At 37.2% G+C, this 27,066-nt stretch overlaps 1 protein-coding gene across 2 annotated transcripts in view; it reads left to right on the forward strand.

Annotated features, from left to right (window-relative positions):
- The window catches only part of LOC150085302 (ATP-dependent DNA/RNA helicase DHX36-like), a 458,954-nt gene that overhangs the window by 218,133 nt on the left and 213,755 nt on the right, over window positions 1-27,066 (forward strand). For both annotated transcript variants that reach the window (XR_016546967.1, XM_090373980.1), the window contains exon 13: window positions 4,828-4,915. Coding sequence is in view for 1 of the 2 variants with exons in the window: in XM_090373980.1 (XP_090230106.1) it covers window positions 4,828-4,915 (88 nt within the window). In the remaining variant the exon portion in view is untranslated. The remainder of the gene's footprint in view (window positions 1-4,827; window positions 4,916-27,066) is intronic.

Here is a 27,066-nt window from a genome sequence, read left to right on the forward strand (position 1 = left end):
TTATATGTATCCCATGCATTTTTCTTCTCTGCCATATGTCTCATTAGTTCATCTGACATCCATTTAGGCCTAAACATTGAACAATATTTCTTTGTTGGTATGTAAAGCCTAGTAGCTTCCAAGATAAGTTTTTTGAATGCTTCCCATTTTGAATTTGCTGTTGGTAACATCATCAGTTGGTCCCACTGTATAGAATTTAAATGCTGTCTCAGACTATCATAGTCGCCTTTATGAAAGCCCTTTACCCCTGATGGTAGTTACCTCTTTGAGTAAATCCCACTTCAGCACACTGTGATCACTGCCACCTAGTGGTTCCTTTATCTGCAGATTCTTAATGCATGAAGAATCACTACTGATAATCAGATCAAGAGTATTACTCCCTCTAGTTGCCTCCCGAACATGCTGATATAGAAAACAATCATCCAATAAATCCACAAAAGCCTTGCTAGTGTGTGAGTGACCAGCCCCAAATTCCAGTCAATATCTGGGAAATTAAAATCCCCCATTATAAGACTCTCTGATTTACTGGCCCACTCTATTTCCCTGTAGAGTTTCTTATTATACTCATCAGAGTCATTATACCTATAGCACACTGATACTCTCAATTTTGATCTCCCAATACTTATGTCACACCAAACTGACTTCACACTGCACTGTCCAGCTTTGTCGACTAGCTTCACTTCCTTGGATTTTATGTGTTTCTTAACTAATAGCATAACCCCTTCTCTCTTCCTATCTTGTCTATCCTAGTGTGTGTGTGTGACCAACCCACAAATTCCAATCAATATCTGTGAAATTAAAATCCCCCATTATAAAACTCTCTGATTTACTGGCCCACTATTTCCCTGTACAGGTTCTTATTATACTCATCAGAGTCATTAGGCCTATAGCACACTCCTACTCTCAATTTTGATCTCCCAATGCTTATGGCACACCAAACTGACTCGACACTGCACTGTCCAGTGATATCGACTGGCTTCACTTCCTTGGATTTTATGTGTTTCTTAACTAATAGCATAACCTCCTCCTCCCTTCCTATCCTATCTATCCTTTCTGTACACATTGTACTCCCCAAATTCCAGTTCTGCATTCCTTATATCTGTGTGACACCTCGTCTCTGTTATCCCAACAATATCTGCCTTTGATGTGTTGAGCAACACCTGAAATTCATCAAATTTATTTACCAAATTCCTAGCATTGGTATACATGCACCTGTTCCTATTCTTAGCTACCCTAACACAACCCATGTTTTTCCTTGTACCGCAATGACTCCCAGCAGTCTCCGAAATATCCTGCATTCTGTTTTCCAGGCTGCTGCTCATTCCAATAGAGGGTTACGGAGGTGATTATCCCCTTGTGTAAGGCAATGGTCAGGCCACACCCTGAGTACTGTATTGGTTTGGAGGCCTCATTTTAAGAAGGATGTAGAGCTGTTGAAACAAGTACAGAGAAGGGCAACAAGATTAGTGAATGGAACAAAGGGTTGCTCTTACGAAGAAAGGCTTAAGATTTGAAAATTATAGTGTCTGGACACTTGGCACCTGCGAGGTGATCTGATTGAGGTGTATAAAACTTTGAATTGTTTGAGCATGCTCCGTGCGGGTGGGATTCTTTCTCTTGCTCAAATTCAAATTGAATAAAGACGGTTGTAGGATATATGTGCGGAAGTTTGCCTTTAGCCAGCGGGTGGTTGCTTGGTGGAACAAATTTCCATCTGTAGTTGTAGAAGTTGATAGCTTAAATAGATTCAAGGCAGAACTTGACAAACATTTGGATCAAGTGGATGGGTGAAATAAGGGTTTTTTTTTTTTTTTTTTTTGGCTGATGCTGTGTAAGCTTGCTTTCTTGCATCATGTGCCTTTGCTAATGCTATATTTTCCATTAGATCTTGAGCCCTGGATATGTTAAATCCTCTTCACTCTAATTCTTGGTTGAAATCACATCTACTTTCCTCTCGGTCTGCTTATAGCCATATTATTATTTATTTTTGTTCTAAATATTTATCAGTAGCTAATCTTCCTTCCATTCCTTATAGCCATATAAGTAGTTAATCTCCTCTCTCCCTCCTTTTTTGCATGTCCTTGCCATCTTAATTAGCTTGGGCATGAAAGGATGAACTGATAATGATATTCAAATAAACTTACCTTTAATTGGATATTTGCTACTTCAAGATGTTTTCCTTATTTCCTCATTTGTAATACAGTCTTACAGTTTCCATCTGTTCCACTTGTTTTTCTTAAAACTCATTTGTGAAGATTCTAATTTTGATCAGTGTTTTATTTCTTATCCACCTTTTAGCTTCATGGGTTAAAGCAGACATAAAAACGGCATTATAAGTAGCTAATTTCGCCTTTTGCTAAATTCTCTTTTGCTCTGTATGAAATTGTATAACTGGTTTTCTACACTTCCTGCTTTACTTATTCTGTTGTTTACAGCCATGTTTCATGCCTCTGCAGCCAGGTGGGCAGGAGCAGCAGTGCGTAGCACACGCTTCTTGATTAGACTGGGGTTTGAGCCTGTGCCCACCAAATACGGAGGATTTGGAAAGGTCAGGGAATGACCACCGCATATCCCCGGAGCAATATGGTCTTAGTTGCTAATGCTCCTAAAAACCAAATAGCAAACAAACAAAACAACAGCCATGTTTAATCTTTTGTCTTCATTAAAGACTTGTTATCCTAGATACACAAATTCTCTGTATTCTCTGTATAAAGTTAAATTATTAACTTTTTTTTCGTTTTTTTTTTTTTTTTTTAGTGCAAACTAAATTTTTCTTATCTCTCCTACCTTTCATAACTTTTGTTTTTGCAGCAAATTTTAAGTCCAAATTGTCTACAGCCTGATAAATATTATAGGTTTAGATATTATTATTGACTCAACGTTTATCCAAAACTGTAGGCATATACAACAATATTATACCATATGCACAAAACTCAGAATTGGACAAGCATCTATCTTACACAGAGCGCTGCCACAAATTTCATATCAACCAAGATATTGAGATTTCTAATATCATATAAATCTATTTCTTATGCTAACGTCATACCTTTGCCATTTAAGTCTCTAATATTGATGATATCTATCTTCATCATTGTTCCAGTAGCATATTTAGTGTACATCCTGTTTTCTTGACAGGCACAGAAGGGACTCTGTTTCCCTGCTGACATTCCAGCCAGTATAGGTTTCTGTTACATTGTTCTATCATAGTGATAAGATTTTAAATTCTATAATTTATCCATTTTGATTGGCTTAGCTTCAGATCCTTGTTGGCTATCTACAGACCTAGCTTTGGAGGTGGGAGAAGCCTCCTCCTAGTTTGATAGCTTTTGACTCTTCAGTAATCCCTATAAAATATATAAGCATATAGGTACAAAAGTATCCATTCATTGGTATTCTTTATATGATATTGGCATCTCCTCCAAAACAAGCGCTCATCTCATGAGTAAAAGATTTGCTTATGTGAGCATGTATAGGAAGTACTGAAATTGTGTGGTGTAATACTGAATAAATGGGCAACCCTGTGCTTCAGTATTGCAACATTTTTCATACAATACTTTTTTGATTTTGGTTTGGTAGTTACCATAATTTACTTTAATAATAATATATATATAATTTTTTTTTTTTTTTTTTACTTTGTTTCTTACTTTTCTTTAAATGACTGTGCTGTAAGTGTTTTTAAATTGAGGTAGATATGTACTTGTGTCACTTGTATTATGAAAAAAAAGTTTGCTTGTCGACTAATATAAGTTCTTAAACACATCATAGGAACTGTAACTAAGAATTAAATCAATACATATATGTGGTTTAATAAAATTTTTTAATGTATCAATGTTTCAGTTATTATGCCAGAAATTCTCATCGTCAGAAATGACTCAGTGGAGTTGATTCTGTCTGATGTGAAATGTTTGGTAAGTGATGTTACCAGCCTTCAAGCAGTATGAACAAAATTGCAAATGGTTTGAAGATTGAGACAAATGTAGTAATTCTGCGATATTATGATGGATGGCCAGTAACCCATTTGTACTAAAAGTAATTTGTATTAAAAGAACTAAATCTAATTTTATGCAAATATAAAATTAGATTCATTTAATCAAATAACACTGAACTCCATGTTTAGAAAGCAACAGTTAGTTTCATTCTGTACCATTGAAAAATCCTACATCCAAAATAGTTTAATATGATTAATTACTACTTATTTAAGAGATTGTATTTCTGTTATCTTTGGGATTCTGTTATCAGATCAATTCAAAAAGGTTACAAAATCTTGTTCTACAGGATTTTAATGGGAGAATGCAGAATGTCACTATGTCATACATGTGAACATATGGTTTGCAGAACCTTCTTGGCCAACCAATTCTCTCATTGCGTGTGTGTGTGTGTGGGGGGATGAAATTGAATCAGCTATGCAACATGTGGATTCATCACTGGGTTGCAATTGCTGGATGCTCTGTAGGCAGCACAGTTAGTTCATTCAAGTTTGCATTGTGTGGAATTGTGATATCTACACCACAACATAACATTATTTATGTTCAAGGAGATAGGAACATATTTGTTATGATTACATTTCATTCGCAACTGAATGTATGGGTTTATTGTTATTTACCTATTAAATTTGATGCCCTGATTTGCAAAAAAACTCGGGTATTATATATGTTGTTTTTCAATTCTGTGAAGTAAAAATATTTGGATACTTTTTGGTGTGTGTGCATGCATATTTTCTGTGAAGTGTCAGCTGTGCAAAAAAACATTTTTTTTTTCATTAGTATGTTGTATTTTTATATACATAAAATCTATCTATATATATATATATTGGTGTGTATTATTTAGGATGGTGCAGTGTTGATATTCCTTCCTGGATGGGAACAGATTAGTAAACTTCACACGTTGCTTACTAATGATGTATTTTTCAATCCTTGTAAGTAATATTTTTTATTGTCTTAAGATATTATGTGTCTAAGAATAAACTTTTATTTATGGTCATAGAATAACTGATAACTTCAGTGAGAATTTTACTATACTTTACAGCATATTCATATTTGAAGAGCTTTGCTGCTCTTAGAATACGAATGCAGTAGGATGTTGAGCTGTTTGTTGGGGCTGTGCAGATAGTGGCAAGGTTAAGGATCTGTGACAAAAAAAAAAAAGGGATTAGATTTTCAGCTCACAGAATAGATTTATATAAATATACACTTATGTGCAAAAGTTAAAGAATCTAGATATTTTTCACTGTTTTTGAGTCAAAATATCTGTATAAAAATGGCAAAATGTATGCCCTATATAAATTTCACATGTTCTTTTCAGGAAAGGTACATTAGTTCACACAAAAGGCCTGCAATGTGCAAGTTTCACATCCTTGTAGAAATAGTCCATGAGATGTATGTGGCCCATTCACACTGTGTGGCCTGCAGCCTTGTAAGCAGCCCTATTTATTATATGAGCCTCCTACTTAGCTTAATGCTAACATGTCACAAAATATAGTTTCACATTGACTTTTGAAAACATCACTATCTGTTCTTAGTAATACAGGTGACTCCCCTCAGAGCACAAGGTTATGTTCTTACCAACGTCCGCACAGGGTACTACTGTTATGGAAAAATGGAGGTTAGTTTCTGAAACATTTTATGTAGGAAATTAAAACCATAATCTGTGTTACAAATGGTACAATTTATTTTTAAAAGAAATTAACAATTTCACTTTATAATTTAAAATGTATTCCAAATAAAAACATAATGTATATGGAAATAATATTTTTCTATGCTGGAATGGGGAAGTTTCAAAAAGGAATGGCAAGATCGACTTCCTCCATAATTTCTTATCTCTCGTTCCATTGATCCAACTAAGTGACAGTGAGTTCGTGCCACTAATGTAAATGTAAAGGGCCCCTATGTTAAAAGAAAACACAATGAAAGAAAACTAAACCCCAAAAAAATCAAAACTAAATTATGGAAACAACAGAAACTTAATTGGGTATATGCTTCCTTTATGGAATCAAAATGAATTCCTACCTAAATTTAAAATAAAACTGCATGCAGAAGAAAGTAAAAGAATGAAATAAAACTTTTAATTGACCATGACTTACCGACACTGTTTCTATTGGAATGAGCAGCAGCCAGGAAAGCGAGGTGCTGGGCATTTCAAGGGCTTCTGGGAGTCATCATGGAACAAGTAAATACATGAGTTCTGTTAGGGTAACTGAGTAAGAATAGGTGCTTGTATACTTGCATGTACACTGATGCCAGGAGTGTATAGTAAATAAATTTGATGAATTTTAGGTTGTAGTGAAGACATTGAAGGTAGATATTGTTGGGATATCATAGACGCAGTTTTCACACAGATATAAGGAATGCAGAATTGGAATTTGGGGAGTACAATGGGTACAGGAAGGATAGAAAGGATAGGAGGGGTCATGCTGTTAGTTAAGAAACACAAAATCTAAGAAAGTGTATCTAGTTGACATGGGTGGACAGTGCAGTGCTGAGTCAGTTTGGTGTGACATAAGCACTGGGAAAGCAAAGTTGAGAGTAGGAGTGTGTTATAGGCCTAATGACTCTGATTTTTTTTATGAGAACCCCAAACACGAAAGGTATCAAAACCTATAGTACTTAGTACCGTGCATGGGTTGAAGGAGAAGTATGGGGAGAGGGGAGGGGGATGCCGGAAACTTTGCTCTAGAGACTAAACATGGGTTTCACCACTTCAAGCCTCCAATAAGCAAAGTGGTGGTATTTCACTGGTTGATGAAAGTCATCTACCACCTGAGTACAATGAACAACCCTACAGAGAAATAGTGGGCCAGTAAATCAGATTGTCTTATAATGGGGGATTTTAACTTCCAGATATAGACTGGAACTTGTGGGTTGTTCACTCACACACTAGCAAGACTTGTGGATTTATTGGATGATTGTTTTCTATAGCAACACCTTCGAGAGGCACCCAACCAGAGGGAGTAATACTCTTGATCTGATTATCTGCAGTGATTATTCATGCATTAAGAATCTGCAGATAAAGGAACCACTAGGCAGCAGTGATCACACTGTACTGATGTGGGATTTACTCAGCGATGTAACTACCATCAGGGCCGTAGCCTAGTGGTCAGGCGCGCGCGGGTGCATAAGTACACGTGCCTTGAGTGACCGGGGTTCAAGCCCTGTGACAGCTGAATATGGTGCTGTTTCTTGTATTCTGTCTATCTTGTGAACTCCTCTGACCGTTTGGTCGTCCCGGAGTATATAAACAGAAAATTTATTTATTTAATGGGAAGGGTTTTTGATTTCATAAAGGTGACTTAGACAGTTTTTAAATTTGTCTCAGAAAGTTGTTTCAGACAGTTTTTAAATTCTATACAGTCTGATTAATTGATAATACTACCAACAGCACATTCTAAATGGGAAGCATTCAAGAAATTAATCATGGAAGTTACTAGGTTTTTATACCAACTAAGAAATACTGTTCAAGATTTAGGCCTAAATGGATGTCAGATGAACTAATGAGACTTGTGGCAGAGAAGAAAAATGCATGGGACACATAAATTATCAGGAGACACAGATACCTATCTAGATATAAGATAGTCTGTAATAAAGTGACAAAGGAGGTTAGGAAAGCAAAGGCAGATTACGAGAAATCTTTGCAAAGGATGCAAAGAAAAACAGTAAAGACTTCTTTACTTAAGTAAAATCTAGAAGGAAGGGGATGAATCAGATTGCTCCACTTGATATCACTGGCTCGATTGTTGATGATTCTGCTCAGGTAGCTGACAAACTGAATAAGTATTTTGCCTCTACATTCACACATGAGGAGTTATTCAGGGAGGGGAATGCCAGAGTTTTATCAAACTCTGGCAGGGAGCTAAATGATTTTGTAATAACTGAGCAAAGTGGAGGAGAAATTGTTGAAGTTAAACATAAGGAAGGCACCTGGTTTGGATGGGATATGTTCAGTTATATTAAAGGAAGTTAGGAAGCAAAGGAAGTAAGCAAACCCTTAGCCATAATTATGGGGGCATCCTTGGACTCAGGGCAGGTACCCATGGACTTAAGATTCCCAAATGTTTTCCCAATTCAGAAAGGGGGATAGAAAGGTGACACGAGTAACTACAGACCTGTTAGTTTAACTTCTGTTCCGGGGAAAATAATGGTCACTGGTTAAGCACTGCAGAATCATCTAGACTATATGGCAGTTATAGTCTAGACACAGCATGAGTTTATTAAGGGGAAGTCCTGACTGACCAGTTTGATTGGATACTACAATATGGTCACAAAGGAACTGGATGAAAAAAAATTATTTTGATATCATATACTTGGATTTTAGGAAAGCTTTTGATACTGTTGCATGTGGAAGACTACTGTACAAGTTGGAGCAGTATGGCATTAAGGGCAAGTTGCTGCAATGGATAAAAGGATGGTTGAGTGGGAGAAGACAGAACGTGGTAATCAATGAACATCGCTCTTCATGTACTAATGTTATTAGTGGAGTTTCCCAGGGATCTGTGTTGGGCCCATTGTTGTTTTCTGTATTTATCAATGATATTGATGAAGGTATATCAGGCTTAATGTCCAATTTTGCAGATGATACAAAGGTTAGTAGGGTTGTTAATGACAGTAAGGACAATATGCTACTGCAACAGAATCTAGAAAAGTTGAGCACCTGGGCTGAGAAGTGGCAACTGAAGTTTAACATTGAGAAACGCAATGTACTGTATATGGGTAGCAGTAACTCCAGAGTAACATACCAACTGTGCGGTACTACACTCAGGATAGTGGAGAAAATCAAAAAGACCTGGTGGTAATTGTGCAGTCAGATATGAAGTTTTTTGAGCAATACAGACAAGCTGCAAGAGTAGCTCACGTGTCTTGTCAATAATATCTAGGAATTTTGCTATCAGGGATAAGGAATTGATTATTCCACTGTATAGGGAAATTGTCAGGCCACATCTTGAGCACTGCATACTGGATTTCAGGGCTAAAAGGAGCAACCATGGATACTGACAATTACCCAGCTCTTGAGCCTAGATGCTCATCTCATGATTTGAATGGATCCAATCATGACGTATCACAATCAAAGAGACTACGTAAAAATGAGGATCAGGAGGAATTTCCAACATTCCTTATACTCCATTCTCTTTCAACCAAACCTACGGGTGCACTTTCACCATTTCTAATTCAGAAATGTTTAGAAAGTGTGACTGGTTCACTGAAAATGGTGAAAAGACTCCGATCTGGAGATCTGTTATTTGAAACAGCTAAGCACCAGCATTCTTAGACCCTATTGAAAATATCAACTTTTGACAGAATCCCTATATTGGTCATCCCTCATGCTACGTTAAATAGTTTGAAAGGAGTAATCTCAGAATGGGACCTAATGAATTCACCGAAAATGAGCTAGTTGAAGAACTAAAAGAACAAAAAGTCGTCCAGGCAAAATGAATAATGATTAAAAAAGATGCCGAACTTGTTCCCACTAGAAGCATTATTCTGACATTTGGCACACTAACCTTACCATCATGTGTCAAAGCTGGATACCTGAATTGCTGTGTGCAACCTTACATTCCCAGCCCAATCAGATGCTTCAAGTGCCAAAAATTTGGACACTCGCAAATGGTCTGTCGAAGAGACACTGTCTGCCTGAATTGTGGATCTAAAACCCACACACAAACAGATTGACTGCAGAAAAGCCACAATGCCCAAATTGTAAAGGTATCCAGCATATCCAAAAGTATTCGAACTCTGGAGAGTAGGAAAAAAGATTCAAAAATACAAAGTCGAACAAAAGGTTACTTACTAGGAAACAAGTTATGCTCACCATGCCAAAAGTTACTTATGCTGCGGCAACCCAGAATTATCAATCAATAAGAACACAAATGGCAATCACAGTGCCCTCATCCGTTTCGATAGCCAACTGGGCTCGATCAGTGTTATCGTCCCCACAGAAATTGCCTTACAGAACAACGCAGAGTAACTTGCGCTAGCAATACTCCTCTAACAGTCCCACCAACTGCTTCAGATACTCAGTGAGAAACTGTAAAACTAAAAGCATCAGCTTCAAACATTGAAGACAAACCATGCTCAGCAAATATGGATACCGATGCTGATGTCCCATAGGATGAGCCTATCTTAACTTTACATGCAGAAGATGACATGGACATTGGATGCCTTACCTTTTCAAAAAAAGGAAGGCTGAAACTAGATCGATTCAAACAGACCGGATACAAAATACAGACAGAATCATACACAACTGCTAAATCTAAATAATGCAAAACATTTTGCAATGGAACTGTAGAGGTCTACGAAGCAACATTTTTGATATTTATGACCTAATCAAACAGTACAGTCCAATAAGTTTCTGCCGCTCCTGACCACTCGGCTATGGATTACACCCCTGATGGGGCATTAATTCAGATTGAGGAAATACCGATGCTGATGTCCCACAGGATGAGCCTATCTTAAATTTACATGCAGAAGATGACACGGACATTGGATGCCTTACCTTTTCAAAAAAAAGGAAGGCTGAAACTAGATCGATTCAAACAGACCATACACAACTGCTAAATCTAAATAATTGAGGAAATACAATTGTAACCTCACATATAGCCAGCCACATAAAATGGAAATTTAACAAAGCAGATTGGAACAAGTTCACCGATGCAGCTTCCTTTGATGACCAAATCATTAAAAGCCAGCCTATAGATGATATTACTGACCACATTACTACACAGATAATAACAACTGCAACCTGTGGTATACCCAAAACCAGAATTGGTACTCATAGACATATCAATATCTGGTGGAATGATGCATGCTGTGATGCCAAAAAAGAACAGAATAAAGCTTGGAATCTGTTTTGTAAGTACCCAACAACTAACAACCTGATTAACTCTTCAAGAAACTTAAAAGCTAAGGCCCATTACCTACAAAAAAAAGGCAAAAAAAGACTCTTGGATCTGATTTGCTTCCACCATTACTAAAAATACAGACAGTAGAAAAATTTGGGACAAAATCAGAAAACTGAATGGTAAATCCCTCACTAAATCAACACCCATCATAAGTTGGAAAGGTAAAGACTTCTCGTCCCCAGTAGAAGTCGCAAATGCCCTGTCAGAATGCTTTTCTGAGACCTCTGCCACATCAGCATATGAGCCAGCCTTTAAACAAGTAAAAGCCAATGCAGAAAAATATAAGTTGAACTTCAGTACAAGAGCATCTCTTCCATATAATCAACCGTTTACTCTTTTCGAACTAGAGAGCTCCTTAAATAGATCAGCTAATAGTGCACCAAGGCCTGATGGGATAAACTATTTGATACTTAAACATCTAAATAAAAGAGCTCCGAATTCATTACTGATCTGTTTTAACCGGATATTCTCAGAAGGCTACTATCCTCTTTCTTGGCGCCACTCAATAGTCCTTGCCTTTCCTAAACCTGGAAAGGATCAGTCAGATCCACGAAACTATCGGCCAATATCCCTTAGCAGTTGCCTTAATAAGACATTAGAAAAAAATTATTCATGCTCGATTAGTATGGTACCTAGAATCTCATTCGATAATGAACAAGAACCAGTACAGCTTTAGGAAAAATCGGTCAACTCTAGACTCAATTCTATTTTATTTATTGAGATCTGCAGTTGATGCTCGATCAAGGCAGAATCCAACATACGGAATGCTTTGTTCTGTAAAGAACATCTTGTCATGGTCTGCCTGGATATCAAAAAGCCTTTGATATCACCTGGCACTACGGCATTCTTCAAAATCTGTATGCCACTGGACTTCGGGATCAGCTACCACTAATCATTCAGAGCTTTCTCCAAAATAGAACCTTTCAGGTGCATTACTGCAATTCACTATTCCGTACATTTGTTCAAGAAGAAGGGGTCCCACAAGGATCAGTTCTTAGTGCAATACTCTTTGCAGTTAGGCTAAACAATGCTACAGACAATATTCTGGCTAATGTCGACACCTATCTATATGCAGACGACCTTACAATATCCTGCCACTCACAAAATATGCCTCCATCGAGCATCAATTGCAGATCTCAATAAATAAAATAGAATCGTGGGCATCCCACAATGGCTATCGCCTCTCTGCAACAAGGACAACTGCTATTCACTTCTGGAAAAAATGTCAACTCCGTCCAGATCCTGAGCTAACGTTAGAAACTCAACCAATAACACTTAGCAAAAATATTCGGTTCTTGGGCCTAGTACTCAACACTAAACTTAACTTTCAGGCTCATATAATGCAAATGCGAGCTCAATGCATGAAAAAAAATGAATATGCTCAAAGTTATCTCTTCTATGGCCTGGGGAGCTGATCGCTTCACACTTTTACACCTGTATCAAACCTTGATAAGATCTTGTCTAGACTATGGAGCCCCATTTACGATTCTGCATGGAAGACAGCATTGGCTTGGCTCAATGTGATGCAGCATGGTACTCTCAGGATTGATTTTGGAGCCTTTAAGACATCCCCAGTGCAAAGTCTGTATTTAGATGCCAATGAACCTCCACTACATCTTAGGAGAAAAGTATTGCTTCTTAGCTATGCAGCCAAACCGTAGCATCCCTTATCACCCCCATCTGGACATATCTCTTTGAACCTCAATGGGCAAACTTCTATAAAAATAAACCCAATGAAAACAAACCTGCTGGCATCTGGTTACAGGAGCTAATGCAATGCTGGAACATCTATCTTGGAAATATATCTCATGCTGCAGATGCAGTACAAGCACCATGTGCAATATATATACCTCTGTGTGATAACTCCTATTGAATCAAAATCTTAGACAGTTATATGATGCCCATGCATTGGCCAATACTCACAGTCTTCATGTATTTAAAATAATTAAATGCACAAGGCATAATACATTAAGAGTTTAATATCTATATAATATCGGTGTGTAGATACACCATAGACAACTCTTAAAAAACTACCAAGTAGTTGTTGTGGGCATCATTTGCTCTTTCTCATATTGTGCTCTGCCTTCACAACGAGTTGCCATGATATTGCATTACCTCAAATAAGTAACGCTTCCCTAATAGAGAAGACTATTGTTACTTATTCTCAATGAGTACCACCACCCAGACATGTTTCAAGGCTATTGGCCTATCATCAGTGGGTGGGCAGGTACCCTAGTATTGCAGACATGATGACCCAGTTGTGAAGATAATCACACAATATGAGAGATGCCAAAAGGTGTATAAGACAATATTTAAAATAATTAAATGCACAAGGCATAATACATTAAGAGTTTAATATCTATATAATATCGGTGTGTAGATACACACCGATATTATATAGATATTAAACAACTCTTAAAAAGAGTTGTTTAATATCTATATAATATAGACAACTCTTAAAATCTATATATAACTCTTTAATATCTATATAGATATAGACAACTCTTAAAAAACAACTACTTTGTAGTTGTTTTATGCATTGTGCATTTAGTTATTTAAAATATTGTCATATACACCTTTTGGCATCTCTCATATTGTGTGATTATCTTCACAACTGGGTCATCATGTCTGCAATACCAGGGTACCTGCCTACCCACTGATGATAGGCCAATAGCCTTGAAACATGTCTGGGGAGCCTGATATTCATGGAGTTTCCGAGAATGGGTAACAACAGTCTTCTCTACTGGGGAAGCGTTACCTATTGGAGGAATTTGAGTTTTTGAGTGGTGTGAGATGAAGGGTTACTGTCCCTTTCATTCTTCGACATGTTTCTTTTCCTCTTCCACTAATACTATTACTTTCCCTCTACCTTTTTGCTTTTCTAAGTCTAAATAGGGACAAATGGTTTGAATTTTATAATTCATTTGTTTGATCTGGTCCAATGGGTTTTTTTTCACATTAAATTCACAATAGCCTTGAAACATGTCTGGGTGGTGGTACTCACCGAGAATAAGTAACAATAGTCTTCTCTATTAGTGAAGCATTACTTATTCGAGGTAGTGCATTATCATGGCAACTCGTCGTGAAGGCAGAGCACAATATGAGAAAGAGCAAATGATGCCCACAACTACTTTGCAGTTTTTTAAGAGTTGTCTATGGTGTATCTACACACCGATATTATATAGTCTTCATGTATATACAGACGGCTCATAAACTGACATATCCATAGGAGCTGCAGTGGTCCTTCCTACGAGTCTAGGAAAATTGATCGCCAGCAATTTACCGCCGTGTCAGTTTATCGCACAAACAATTTACTGCTGTGTCAGTTTATCGCATTTTACCATCTAGAAGCAATGAGATGTGTTTGGTCAAATCATAAAAAGTTATTTTTTATTTAAGTTTCTGCCTTAAGATTAGCATATTTTTTGGAATTCTATGAACTATGAGGGAATAGTACGGAAATAAAAAAAAATACATGTATGGAAATATGTAATTTAATAGGTAGATTATGTATTTTAATAGTTACATGTATCACAAAAATAGTAAAAAATCCATTATTTGAACAATATAACAATTGGTTAATTTTAAAATAAACTAATGATAATATTAGGTATGTCATAGTACACTGCAAAAATTCAAAATGAATGTTTATGCAATCTTCAGAATCAGTCTCACATTGGGATAATTAATTACTAAGAAACTGTAATATTTACAACACAGTACGTACATTATTAATAAGAAATATTATGCGCTGTACCTCTTAGATAATCAACAATATCACCCCGTATATTGTATGCACTAACAAGCCTTTTAATTCGTTCATCAGAATCGCGATACTTCTTTTTTTTGTTGCCCGGATCACTTCCACTTAAATATTGTTCAATGCGCATTTCGTTAATACTTTGTTCTTTTTTAATGCAATCGATAAATTTCCAAATGTTGGGATGACAAGCAGCAACTTGTTCCTCAAATCCTCTATGCCACCCTTCAACAGTATTATTCATTCTTGGTAATCCTTCAACAACAAGCTGGCGTATGTTTCACATTTCATGGGAATACTTTGGTGGTCGACGAAGATGTCGTCTGGTTGGGCATCCGATCCATGTATGCACAAAATAATCAACAACTTCTTGCGATTCTGGAGGAAAAACATTTTCACACGAATGTTTGAAAACGACCATCACAAGTAGAATGGGCACAAATGCAATTGCTGCCAAAATTCGCATATTTAAAGCAAAATTAGCATCAGTTTCATAACATTGTTTCAATCTATTATTCTGAATGGAACGAAAAATACATTGTGAAAAGTGGAAAAAACAACCCCGAAGCGTCAGGAAAAACTCTTCTGCAAGCATTCATCATCGCCGTCTCAAAATCTATAGTTATTGATTGCGGGGATATAGCCAGTTCCAATACTTTCAACTGCTGTAGTAGAGATACATATGTTTCCTCAGACTTGTTAGGCAATAATGCATAAACTAATGGAAGCAATATTTTGTTCTTGAATCCATGTATCGTATACAGCTGATAAAAAAGTAAGGGAACAGTTTTGAAAGTCCCATCGGCATAACAGTGTTCACTTCGCGCTAACAACTGCAAATTTCTTTTCGTACTGAAAATTAACATACGATTGTCCTTGGGTCCAGAATCAAATTGTAGAAACAATTCTCCATTGCATGATGTTTTATATTCTTCTGTAAAAACTATGTATGTCTCTGCGATGCGTTGGAAGAACTGGGCCATCAAAATTTTGATTTCTTATATTTCGGATCGTTCGTTTCATTGTATCTACACTTGGAAGCTTAGGGGCTGCTGCTTGGCTACAGATTCTCGAAACATTTGAAATAATACTATGAGGCGTATTATTTGTTGTTTCTACATAAGTTCGAATGGTATCAAGTTGTGCTGCCTCAACTCCTGCTGCGTCTTCACAATGATTGTGTTCCTTCCATGTTTTAACGATGGTGTTATCTACCGTAGTAACTCGAGCAGCACATTTGGTTTTTCGGTAATTTTGACACTTCCAATGAATTTTTGTTTCATTTTGCCTGTCTTTATAAAACAAATGTCCGCTAAAGCACAATTTCGGTTTTCCTTTTTCTGATTTCAAAAATTCCACACATGATGCATTCACAAACTCAAAAGGATGAAAAATAAACTCACAGTAAGAAAATGTTGCGATTGTAAGAGATTATAAATATATAAGTACCTCCCTAATTGGCATGCTCTACCCCCACTCCCCTAAAACATGCTACTTAAGTTAAAAATAAATTTATATAAATTATATGTATTGCCTGGCGATATTTGTAGGCTATAAATTGTTTATGCGATAAACTGACGCGGCGGTAAACTGCTAGCGATCGAAATGCGCATTGAACAATATTTAAGTGGAAGTGATCCGGGCAACAAAAAAAAGAAGTACCGTGATTGTGATGAATGAATTAAAAGGCTTGTTAGTGCATATGATGAACGGGGTGATATTGTTGATTATCTAAGAGGTACAGCGCATAATATTTCTTATTAATAATTTACATACTGTGTTGTAAATATTACAGTTTCTTAGCAATTAATTATCCCAACGTGACTGATTCTGAAGATTGCATAAACATTCATTTTGAATTTTTGCAGTGTACTATGACATACGTAATGTTATAATTAGTTTAGTTTAAAATTAACCAATTGTTATATTGTTCAAATAATGGATTTTTTACTATTTTTGTGATACATGTAACTATTAAATTACATATTTCCATACATGTGTTTTTTTTTTTATTTCCGTACTATTCCATAGTTCATAGAATTCCAAAAAATATGCTAATCTTAAGGCAGAAACTTAAATAAAAAATAACTTTTTATGATTTGACCAAACACATCTCATTGCTTTTAGATGGTAAAATGCGATAAACTGACACATCAGTAAATTATTTGTGCGATAAACTGACGTGGCGGTAAATTGCTGGCGGTAAATTTTCCGGACACCCCTTCCTACATCCACTGTCTCTGTCCAGTTACCAATTGAATGCAGTGTTTTACAGCTGAACCCTATGCAATAAAAATGGCTTTGAATCTCCTTAAATACCTATTAAATACCCAGGTAATAATATATACAGACTAAGTGCATTGAATGCCTTACAGAATAAACTACAATATTCCCATCCACTTCTCACACAAATCAGATCTCAGTTATGTAACCTCGACGAAAAGAAGCTGACTGTCAAATTCTGCTCGATACCCAGCCATGTTGGAATTCCAGGAAATGGGTGTGCAGACGAAGCAGCAAAGCACCCTGCTTGCTTTGATTCCATCCCGGTTCCTTACTCTGATTTAACTAATAATACAACGGATATGTGGTCTGAAATGTGGCTTAGAATCACTTAGAAATCATTTAGAATGAAATCAATAAATACTATAAATTCAATCGTGCTAAAGCAACTACATACTATGTAATAAGGAGGCACAACTGAGTCAGATACACTGTGCTACTGCAAACCTTGGGTACCTATGGTCCAAGCTTTGCAGCAGTGCACCACAGTCCATGTTGCATGAACTTCTACTGTAAGTGTGAATCTGTGCATGGTGAAGCTGCACTTGGGGGGGGGGGGGGTCACCTGTATTTGATTTTTCATTATTGCTTTCTTATGATGGTTTTTTTTTTTTTGTATTTTCCTTAGTATTTAACAGTATTTTTATAAACATATGATAAGAATGGCATTATTTTTATGTAATAATTGTTGGATTTTCATATTATAATTATTAAATTATAAATATAAATGCTGATAATAAAAATAAAATTCTGGTTTGAAAACCGCATAATTAGCGGTAAGAAACTGATTTGTGACCTGCTTTCCACGAGAACCCATATGAACCATCACTTTCAGCATTTTATCTATTTCATCATAAGAACTATCATCACAAGAAAGCAATATGAGCTCTCCACCATTGACAATCATCCAGATTGAGATGGTCAGTGATGGGGAGAGCATTGGAAGGATGGAGATGGGTCAGTCACATATGAGGTCACCAGGTTCTTCAGTGTTTTTGAAAGTATTATCCCAATGCTGTGGAAACAATTCCATCCCTTCACATTATGAAGCCTGTTAACCTCCCAGATATAACTTCGGCAGCACGAAGGCTGTAATAGGTGTGTATAAGTGAAGATAAGAGTTGTTATATCAGAGATGTTTTCCCTTCCCTTGTCAGCAATTTATTCATGGTATGAAATAATTGTGATTTTCATGAGTTGATTATTGTTTACATGCACATTCTTTTTTTTTGGGTGGATTTTTATGAGTTATTTATTTAGAGATATCTGCACAAGTTTAATGAAATCAGAAGAGGTATAGTATTAAGAAGCTACTAGGTTTTACTGCACTGTATGAAAAAAAAAGTGATACCCCCCCCACCCTCCCATTACCACTTGACAGCTCTTGCTCGCTCTTGCAGTAGGATCCTCATGACTGGTCAATTTCAATTTTCTCTTTCCAGTCCTACCTCCTTTCTAGCTTTTTTTTTTTTTTGCTTTTTATGCCCAGCATAGGAATTCTTCAAATCACTTTTATTTCTTAGCCCCAAAGATAAGTGAATTCATCACTTATCTTTGGGGCTGAATTCATTCTTTGGATAAACATTTGCAAAAATCTCTGCAATGACCTCATTCCCCCCCAAGGGTTTTTGATCCTGAAAGAGAAAAGTGAGAAACATTCATTAAACTTCTCTTCAAAAGGGCTTGAACCATATAACAAGCCCTTTACACAGGAAGAGTTAAATACAGCACTCTTTCTCACATGTGCAAGTGCTTTCGGGTCAGTTGACATCCATTACGAAATGATAAAACATATCTCACCACAGTCTAATGATCACCTTTTAATTTTATTTAACAGAATTTTTCTTAACAAACGATTTCCAGATTCCTGGCAAAAGGCCATTGCTTTTGCCTTCCAGGAAAGGATTCTGGAAATCGAAGTAACTATTGTCCTATCGTTCTGACAAGCTGTTTTTGCAAGATCCTGGAAAGAATGGTTAATGTCTGCCTTATATGGTATTTGGAAAAACATGATCTGCTTTCCAGGACACAGTGCAGCTTCTGAAGAGACAGATCCACTCTGGATCATTTAATCAGACTTCAAACATACATTCGTGAAATCCACATATTTGGTACAGTTTTCTTTGATATTGAAAAAGCGTACAACACAGCCGGCCAATTTGGAATATTACAAGACCTCTATAACTTTGGTCTAAGGGGTGTAATCTTCCTCTTTTTATTAAAAACTTTCTCTCAAATTGCCAATTCTAAGTCCATTTAGGATCCACACTCTTTTGCGTGTTTTGTCAGGAGGAGGAGGGAGTCTCACAAGGATCCGTTCTAAGTGTCACTCTTTTCGCAATCAAAATAAACTCTATTACAGAAAAACTTCTACCCAGTAAACAATCCCCTCTACTTTGACAATTTTACTATACAGGCGCTCCCCGGTTTACATAATACTCGACTTACAGAAATTTGACTTTATGTAAGTTTTTGCTGACCGGTGCAAACTTAAAAAAATTGTAGAAACGTATTTTGAATCCCTAGGAATAAATGGAGGTATCATGAAAATATCGTAATGTGAACTCAATAACACATTGTTTTTTTTTTTGGTAATTTGTTCCAAGACCTTGTAAGTTGAAATTTTTGCTGTTTATCTCTCTAAAAGGTCATTTTTATAATGGAAATTACACGAAACTTTTATCGTTATCATATGTTCCTTTATAAGAATCAATTCTGAAGGCCTTTGTGATAATTTTTGAAAACACATTTCTGGGGATCACTACCATAAAATAATAAAAATAATTTGCATTTTCCAGTTTATTAGGCTTTTCTGTTAGCGCAATCTATTATAAATGGTAATAAACTCAATCTTATTGCATTTGCAATAATACTGATAACTGGAATTCTGGGGGTTTTTACATCACAGTCACCGTCATCTGACATTGTTCTGCTATTCCATGGGTCTACGTATGAAGCCTCGCCACCATGCCCTGTCCATGTACTTCTCTCCGTCATTGATTTCACTCCAGTTTCCTCCTCTCTTAATGACATTGGCCTTTATCATTCTTGGTCTTTTGTTCCTTAATTGTAAATCAAACATTATTCTTGGAAAACTCCTCTCATTCATCCTCTTGACATGTCCAAACCATTTCAAACAGGACCTTTCAATCCCATTCTGGAGTTTTTCAACCTGAATTCTCTCCCTAATCACATCATTCCTGATTTTGCCGCATATTTCTGGCTGTGCTCCTCACAAATCTCATTTCTGCCCCCTAAATTCTGCTTTCATCCTTTTTCCTCATAGTCCAAGTTTCAGATGCATAAGTCAGAACTGGAACGTAATAGGCCTGATATATATAGCCTTCTTGCTTGTTTGTTTGTTTGTTTGTTTGTTATTTGGTTTTTAGGAGCATTAGCAACTAAGGCCATATTGCTCCGGGATATGCGGTGGCCATTCCCTGACCTTTCCGCATCCTCCGTATTTGGTGGTGACGGGCTCGAACTCCGGTCTAATCAAGAAGCGTGTGCTACGCACTGCTGCTCCTTCCCACCTGGCTACGGAGGCGCCTGGCCTTCTTGCACTTCAGTGGTATGTTCCAGATCACATCTCTTGTCTGGCTATAGAAATTCCCGCTCGCTTTTATCCTTCTACTTATTTTGGCGCCTCCGTAGCCAGGTGGGCAGGAGCAGCAGTGTGTTGCACACGCTTCTTGATTAGACCGGGGTTCGAGCCTGTGATCACCAAATATGGAGGATGCGGAAAAGTCAGGGAATGACCACCACATATCCCCGGAGCAATATGGCCTTGGTTGCTAATGCCCCTAAAAACCAAATAACAACAGCAATCTACTTATTTCTTCATCTATCGTTCTAGTCTTTGTAATGGTGCTTCCTAGATACTTGAAGTTGTTAACCATTTTTAGCTCTTTTCGTTCCATTGTAATGTATCCGTCAAGCTTGCCACTCCTCTTTAGAACCATTACTTCACTCTTCTCCCAATTGAAAATCAGTCCAAATTCATTGCCCTACTAGCCCATATATCAGCTTGCTGCTGCACTTGTTCTCTGCTCTCTCCCTATATGTAGAGGTCATTTGCAAAGAGCATGACTTTCATCTGGTCCTGTCCAAGTTGTTCCGCCACTCTACATTGCACATAATTCATGGCAGCTATGAATAGTTGTGACAGAATGCCTCGAACCTGATGTTATTTCTAAACTCTCTGTCAACCCCATCACTGTTCTTACTTTGTTCACTGTATTGGTGCACATATTCTCAATTCTCTTCACAAGATGTTCCTCTATCCCCAAGTTTTTCAAAACCTCCGACACTTTCTCTCTCTTTATGGCATTAAATGCTTTCTTTATATCCAAAAATGCCATCCATAATTCTTTATTGTGTTCATAACACTTTTCCATCAGTTGCCTGATGCAGAAAATTAGATCCACCATTGATCTGCCAGGCCTAAAGCCATACTGTTCCTCGGCCATCCTATTTTCAATCATTCCACTTATCTTCCGCTCTTCGGCTTACTCACATGTGATGTCAGTGTGATGCCTCTATAATTGGAACACTTTTTTCCTGTTCCCTTTCTTGAACAATGGGATGATCAAATCTCTTTCCAGTCCTTCGGCACCTGTCTCTAATCCCAGATCTTACGGCACAGTGTGTGTCCACACTATCCCTGCCTCGCCTCTGTGATTAATGAAACATCTGTGATTAATGTTTTAAAAGCATACCACAGTTCAAATGTGTTCATTCTCTGTGCGATATCTACCCAGTTAATAGAGGCCTTAAGTCATCGTAATTTCCTTTTCTGAAATTAAAACCCATTCCTTTTTCTTTTACTGTTGCTACCTTTCTCATCATCATCCACCGTACAACTCCATGATCACTTGCTGCTACTGGTTCCTCTACTGTCAGCCCTGTTATGTCATCTGATTCATGGGTGATGATGAAGTCTAGGATATTCTTTTCTCTAGCACTTTCCCTGACATGTTGATACTAATAACAGTCATCTAGTTGATTTAAAAATTTTGTTCCCCATGTCAAGTTTCCTTCCCATTTACTCCAATCAGTTAGAGGCAAATTGAAATCACCCATAATAAGACATTGATGCTTACTTGCCCATTCCATTTGCATGCAGAGGCTTTCGTCATAATCTTCACAATCACCTGGTCTGTAGATTACTCCTACTCGCATTATACCTTTGTTTCCAACTATCTCACACCATACAGATTCTATACTAGCATGTGAAACATCTGAATCCCGGAAAGAAGTCATCGCACTCAGACTGTTTCTGATAAGAAGCATTACCCCACCTCCCCTTCTATCTACCCTATCTTTCCTAAATACATTATACAAGCCGTACTGAAACTCATCATCCCCAATTTCCGTGTGGCACCATGTCTCCGCAAGCCCGATTATGTCCGCATTACTTGTTTTAACCAGCAGTTCGAATTTGCTCATTTTGTTGAAGACACTTCTAACATTACTATATAAACAATTAAGACTTACTGTTCTTGTATATTTAACAACCCGAACACAACCCTTGAAGTTTTTTAGGCTCTCTTCCCTGGCATTAGTTACCCGCTCACTTCAAACGTTTCTCCCCCCCCCCAGAACATCCAGATAATATATCCAGTTGGGGTAACCTCTTGAGGTATGTGCAAGAGTTACTTTGACCAATATTAACACGTGTCAGTATGACATCTCCCCTAACTACCAGTTTCCCTTAACCTTTAAGGTATCCTCAATAATAATGGCAAAAACTTTTGCACCACCTTTGTTTAAGTGTATCCCATCTCTACAAAACAAATTTCTTCTACCTACAAGTGTGGGCCATGCTGATAGACATTTCCCCCTTAAAGCCTTGCAGAGTCCTTCAAGTCTTGAGATAATCCACAAGGCTTTTAACATATAATCCCTCCTTTCGTGTCTGGGCAGAATTGCAGACACATAGACATTGTGGCCTAGCTTTTGGCATTTCCTCAGCATTGTCCTGTATTTTTCCAGATCGTCAGAATCGTCAGATCATGTGCTTTTAATATCATTAGTCCCCACATGAATAATAATATTCTCTTTACCCCCTTTAAAATCAGACAATCTGTTGGTGACATCATTAATAGTTGCTCCCAGCAGACATACCCTGGTTCTACTCCACCTATCCTTATTACAAAAAATATTCCCCGTTTCCCTGACAATGGCGTCTCCTAATAAAACAATGTCCTTTTTAACCAGAGTAGTTTGCATTTGACTTTTCTGTTTTAAGGCCCGAATCAGGTGTGCATCACTTGGTAGATTGCTGGAGTCTTGAGTCCCTGATGAGCTCCCAGATGCATTATTCTCGAGGGCAAGCACCGTTTTTTCAGGGACTCAAATTGTTCCATCAGTGCACCAAATTGTAATTTAAGATCGGTGCACTCCTTACATCGATCACAAAGAAAAGAATCCCCAGATGAGTTATGATTAGTCACCAGGTCGACCTTGGAAAACATTCCACAGGTTCCACAACGGATTAGCATTTAACATTAGTAGAGGCATATGATGCAAGAAAGCAAGCTTATGCAACATCAGCCAGAAAAAAAAAAAAAAAAAACTTCCACTTCACCCCTCTGTTTGTTCGAAATACCTGTGCAGCTGAGCCTTAAGTTTATTTAGGCTATCAACTTCCACAACAAGGGATAGAAGTCTGTTCCACCAACCTACTATCCGCTGGCTAAAGACAAATTTCCGGACATCTATTCTACATCTGTCTTTCCTCAATTTGAATTTATGCCCTCTCAGATGATTATTCTGAGCCAGAGGAAGAATGCCATCAGCATTGAGCATGCTCAAACCATTCAAGGCTTTATACACCTCTATCAGATCACCTCGCCAGTGCTTAGTCTCCAGACACTGTAATTTGCAAAAATTTAAGCCTTTCTTCGTAAGAACAACCCTTTGTTGCATTCACTAATCTTGTTGCCCTTCTCTGTTCTCGTTCCAGCAACTCTACATCCTTCTTGAAATGAGGCCTCTAGACCTGTACAGTCGGTCCTCGTATAACACGTGTTTACATTACACGAATTCGATCATACACGATTTATAAATAGGGGAACGTTATCTTATATAACACGAACCGAATTCGCTTATGCACGATTCGCCTTTGTGTTTACAAGAAATGGCAGTTGAACGCGGAATCACCCCAACAGAACGCAACACGATAGGAATGAAGAGAAGATTCTGAAAATGTATTTGTGTTTTATATCAATGAAGGGGAAACACATTTCACCATAATAACGTAAAAACCAGCACAATTCCAGCTATCGATATAATCGCAAATGCAATTAGATGGAGTTTACTACCAGTTTATAACAGATTCCACTAGCAGAAACGAAACTGGAAATTGTTTTTATTGTTTTATGGTAGTAACCCCCGGAAATGTGCTTGAGTAAAATGTGGGGTGTTAATAGTGTATCTCGGCCTTTACGGTGTTGTTTATTCAGTTGCTATACGCGTGCAGCTTTGTTTATGTGTATTAAGCGTGCCTCCTCGTTTTGTAATTGCGCTTTATTCCCTAAAAATTAGTAAAATACTTAAAAGGTGTGAAAAGGAAGCGTCCTAGTGAAGACACTGCAGATTCAGAGAGAGAAAAAAAAAAGCAGTATTGATAAACAGAGGCGGACTGGTTCAAAAATTCTTACCCGGGAAAATTTATAGTGGCCTCATACTACGGTTTATGGCCAAAATCACACCTGCCTCCGGCCCACCGGGATTTCCCGGGTAAGGCTTATGGCCAGTCCGCCTCTGTCGATAGACAAAAAATATGAAATTGTGAAACGCTTTGAGCGAAATGATATTGCATTTGATATTGCACGTGCTACAGACCTAAATGAGGCAACGCCGAGAATTACAAAGAATGCGGAGAAAATAATAACTTTCATAGCAGGACCAACTCAAAGTGTAATTAAAATCCATTAGATTAAGACACAAAGAATTGGAAGAGATGGAATGGCTGTCATTTGTTTGGATAGAAAATCAAACAAAAAACAAGTTTGCTTACGATAGAAGTAAAAGCATTAGCAATATTTTATTACGTAATAGTCGTAATAAAATACGTAAGCATTTTATTACGACTTACGTATTATAATTTATACTTAGGTATTATAAAATACGTAAGTATTTTATTACGACTATTTTATTTAATATAATAAATTTTTTACGAATAAAATACGTATTTTATTCGTAAAAAATACTTTTTTAGTATTAAAAAATACTAAAAATACTTTATTATAATATAATAAAAAATATTTATTTTTTATTATTTATTATATTATAATAAAAAATATTTATTTTTTATTATTTATTATATTATAATAAAAAATATGTTATATTTTTTATTACGTATTTTAATCGTTATAAAATACTTACGTATTTTATAACGATTAAAATTACCCGATTATTTATTGTGTTTGGTAATGTTTTGGTTCCAAATGTGTGTTCAATCTTGGGTGGTCAACACCTAACCCCACTTTTCCCATAGGGCTTGTTGTTTATATTGCACGATTTTGCATTGCACGAGGGTTTCTAGGAACACAACTATCGTGCTATACGAGGACAGACTGTATACAGTACTCAAGGTGTGCCCTGACTATGCACTGTGTGCATTGCCTTATACAAGGGAATAGTAACCTCCTTATCCCTGCTAAAAAAATTCCTGTATATCACTGATAAGACACCATAAGCTACTCTTGCAGCCCATCTGCACTGCTCAGAGAACTTCATATCTGCCTGCACAATTACCCCCAGGTCCTTTTCATTCTCTACCACTATCAGTGTAGTACCACAGAGTTGATACGTTGCTGTGGGGTTGCTGTTTCCCGTATGTAGTACTTTACATTTGTCAATGTTAAACTTCATTTGCCACCTCTCAGCCCATCTGCTCAACCTTTCCAGATCCTGTTGCAGCAGCATAGCGTCAGTAGTGTCCTTAACAACCCTGCCAACTTTTGTATCGTCTGCAAACTTGGACATTAAACTTGATATACCACCATCAATATTATTTATAAATACAGAAAACAATAATGGACCCAACACTGAACCCTGAGGGACTCCTCTAATAACATTAGTCCACGATGAGCAGTGTCCATTGATTACCACTCTCTGTCTTCTCCCCCTCAACCACCCCTTTATCCAGAGCAGCATTTTGCCTCCATTGCCACACTGCTCCAATTTGTGCAGCAGTCTTCCATGTGCAACAGTATCAAAAGCCTTTCTAAGATCCAAGTATATAATATCAGAGTTATTCCCTGCATCCAGTTCTTTTGTGACTGCATCATAGTTATCCAATCAAATTGGTTAGGCAAGACTTCCTCTTAACAAAACCATGCTGTGTCTGAGCTATAACTGAAGTCTTGTCTAGATGATCCTGCAGTGCTTCTTTAACCAGTGCCTCCATTAATTTTCCTGGAACAGAAGTTAACCTCACAGGTCTATAATTACTTGTGTCAGCCTTTGATCCTCCTTTGTGAATTGGGGTCACATTTGCACATCTCAAGTCTATGGGTTCCTCCTCTGAGTCCAAGGAAGCTCTCATAATTATGGCTAAGGGTTTGCTTACTTTCTTTGCTGCTTCCTTTACTATAACTGGATAGATCCCATCCACCCCAGGTGCCTTTCTTGTGTTTATCTTCAACAATTTTGCCTCCACTTTACTCTCAGTTATTACAAGATTCTCTAGCTTACTGCCAGAGTTGAATACACCTCTGGCATTCCCCCTGATGAATAACTCCTTGTGTGAATGTCGATGCAAAATATTCATACCTGAGCAGGATCATCAACAGATCATCAACCATTGATATTAAGTTGACCAATCTGATTCATCCCCTTCCTTCTAGAGTTTACATAAGAGAAGAACTCTTTACTGTTTTTCTTTGCATCCTTTGCCAAAGATTTCTCGTAATCAGCCTTAACTCCTTTGTAACTTGATTACTGATCAACTTTTATATGTATCAAAAGCTTCTGTGTCACGTGTTAATTTATATGTATCCCAAGCATTTTTCTTCTCTGTCATATGTCTCATTAGTTCATCAGACATCCATTTAGGCCTAAACTTGAACAATATTTCTTAATTGGTATGTAAAGCCTAGTAGCTTCCAAGATAAGTTCTTTGAAT

Source organism: Mastigoproctus giganteus, chromosome 5 (assembly GCF_048544385.1).
Source record: "Mastigoproctus giganteus isolate SK-2022 chromosome 5, ASM4854438v1, whole genome shotgun sequence".
In the NCBI taxonomy this organism is placed as follows: Eukaryota; Metazoa; Arthropoda; class Arachnida; order Uropygi; family Thelyphonidae; genus Mastigoproctus; species Mastigoproctus giganteus.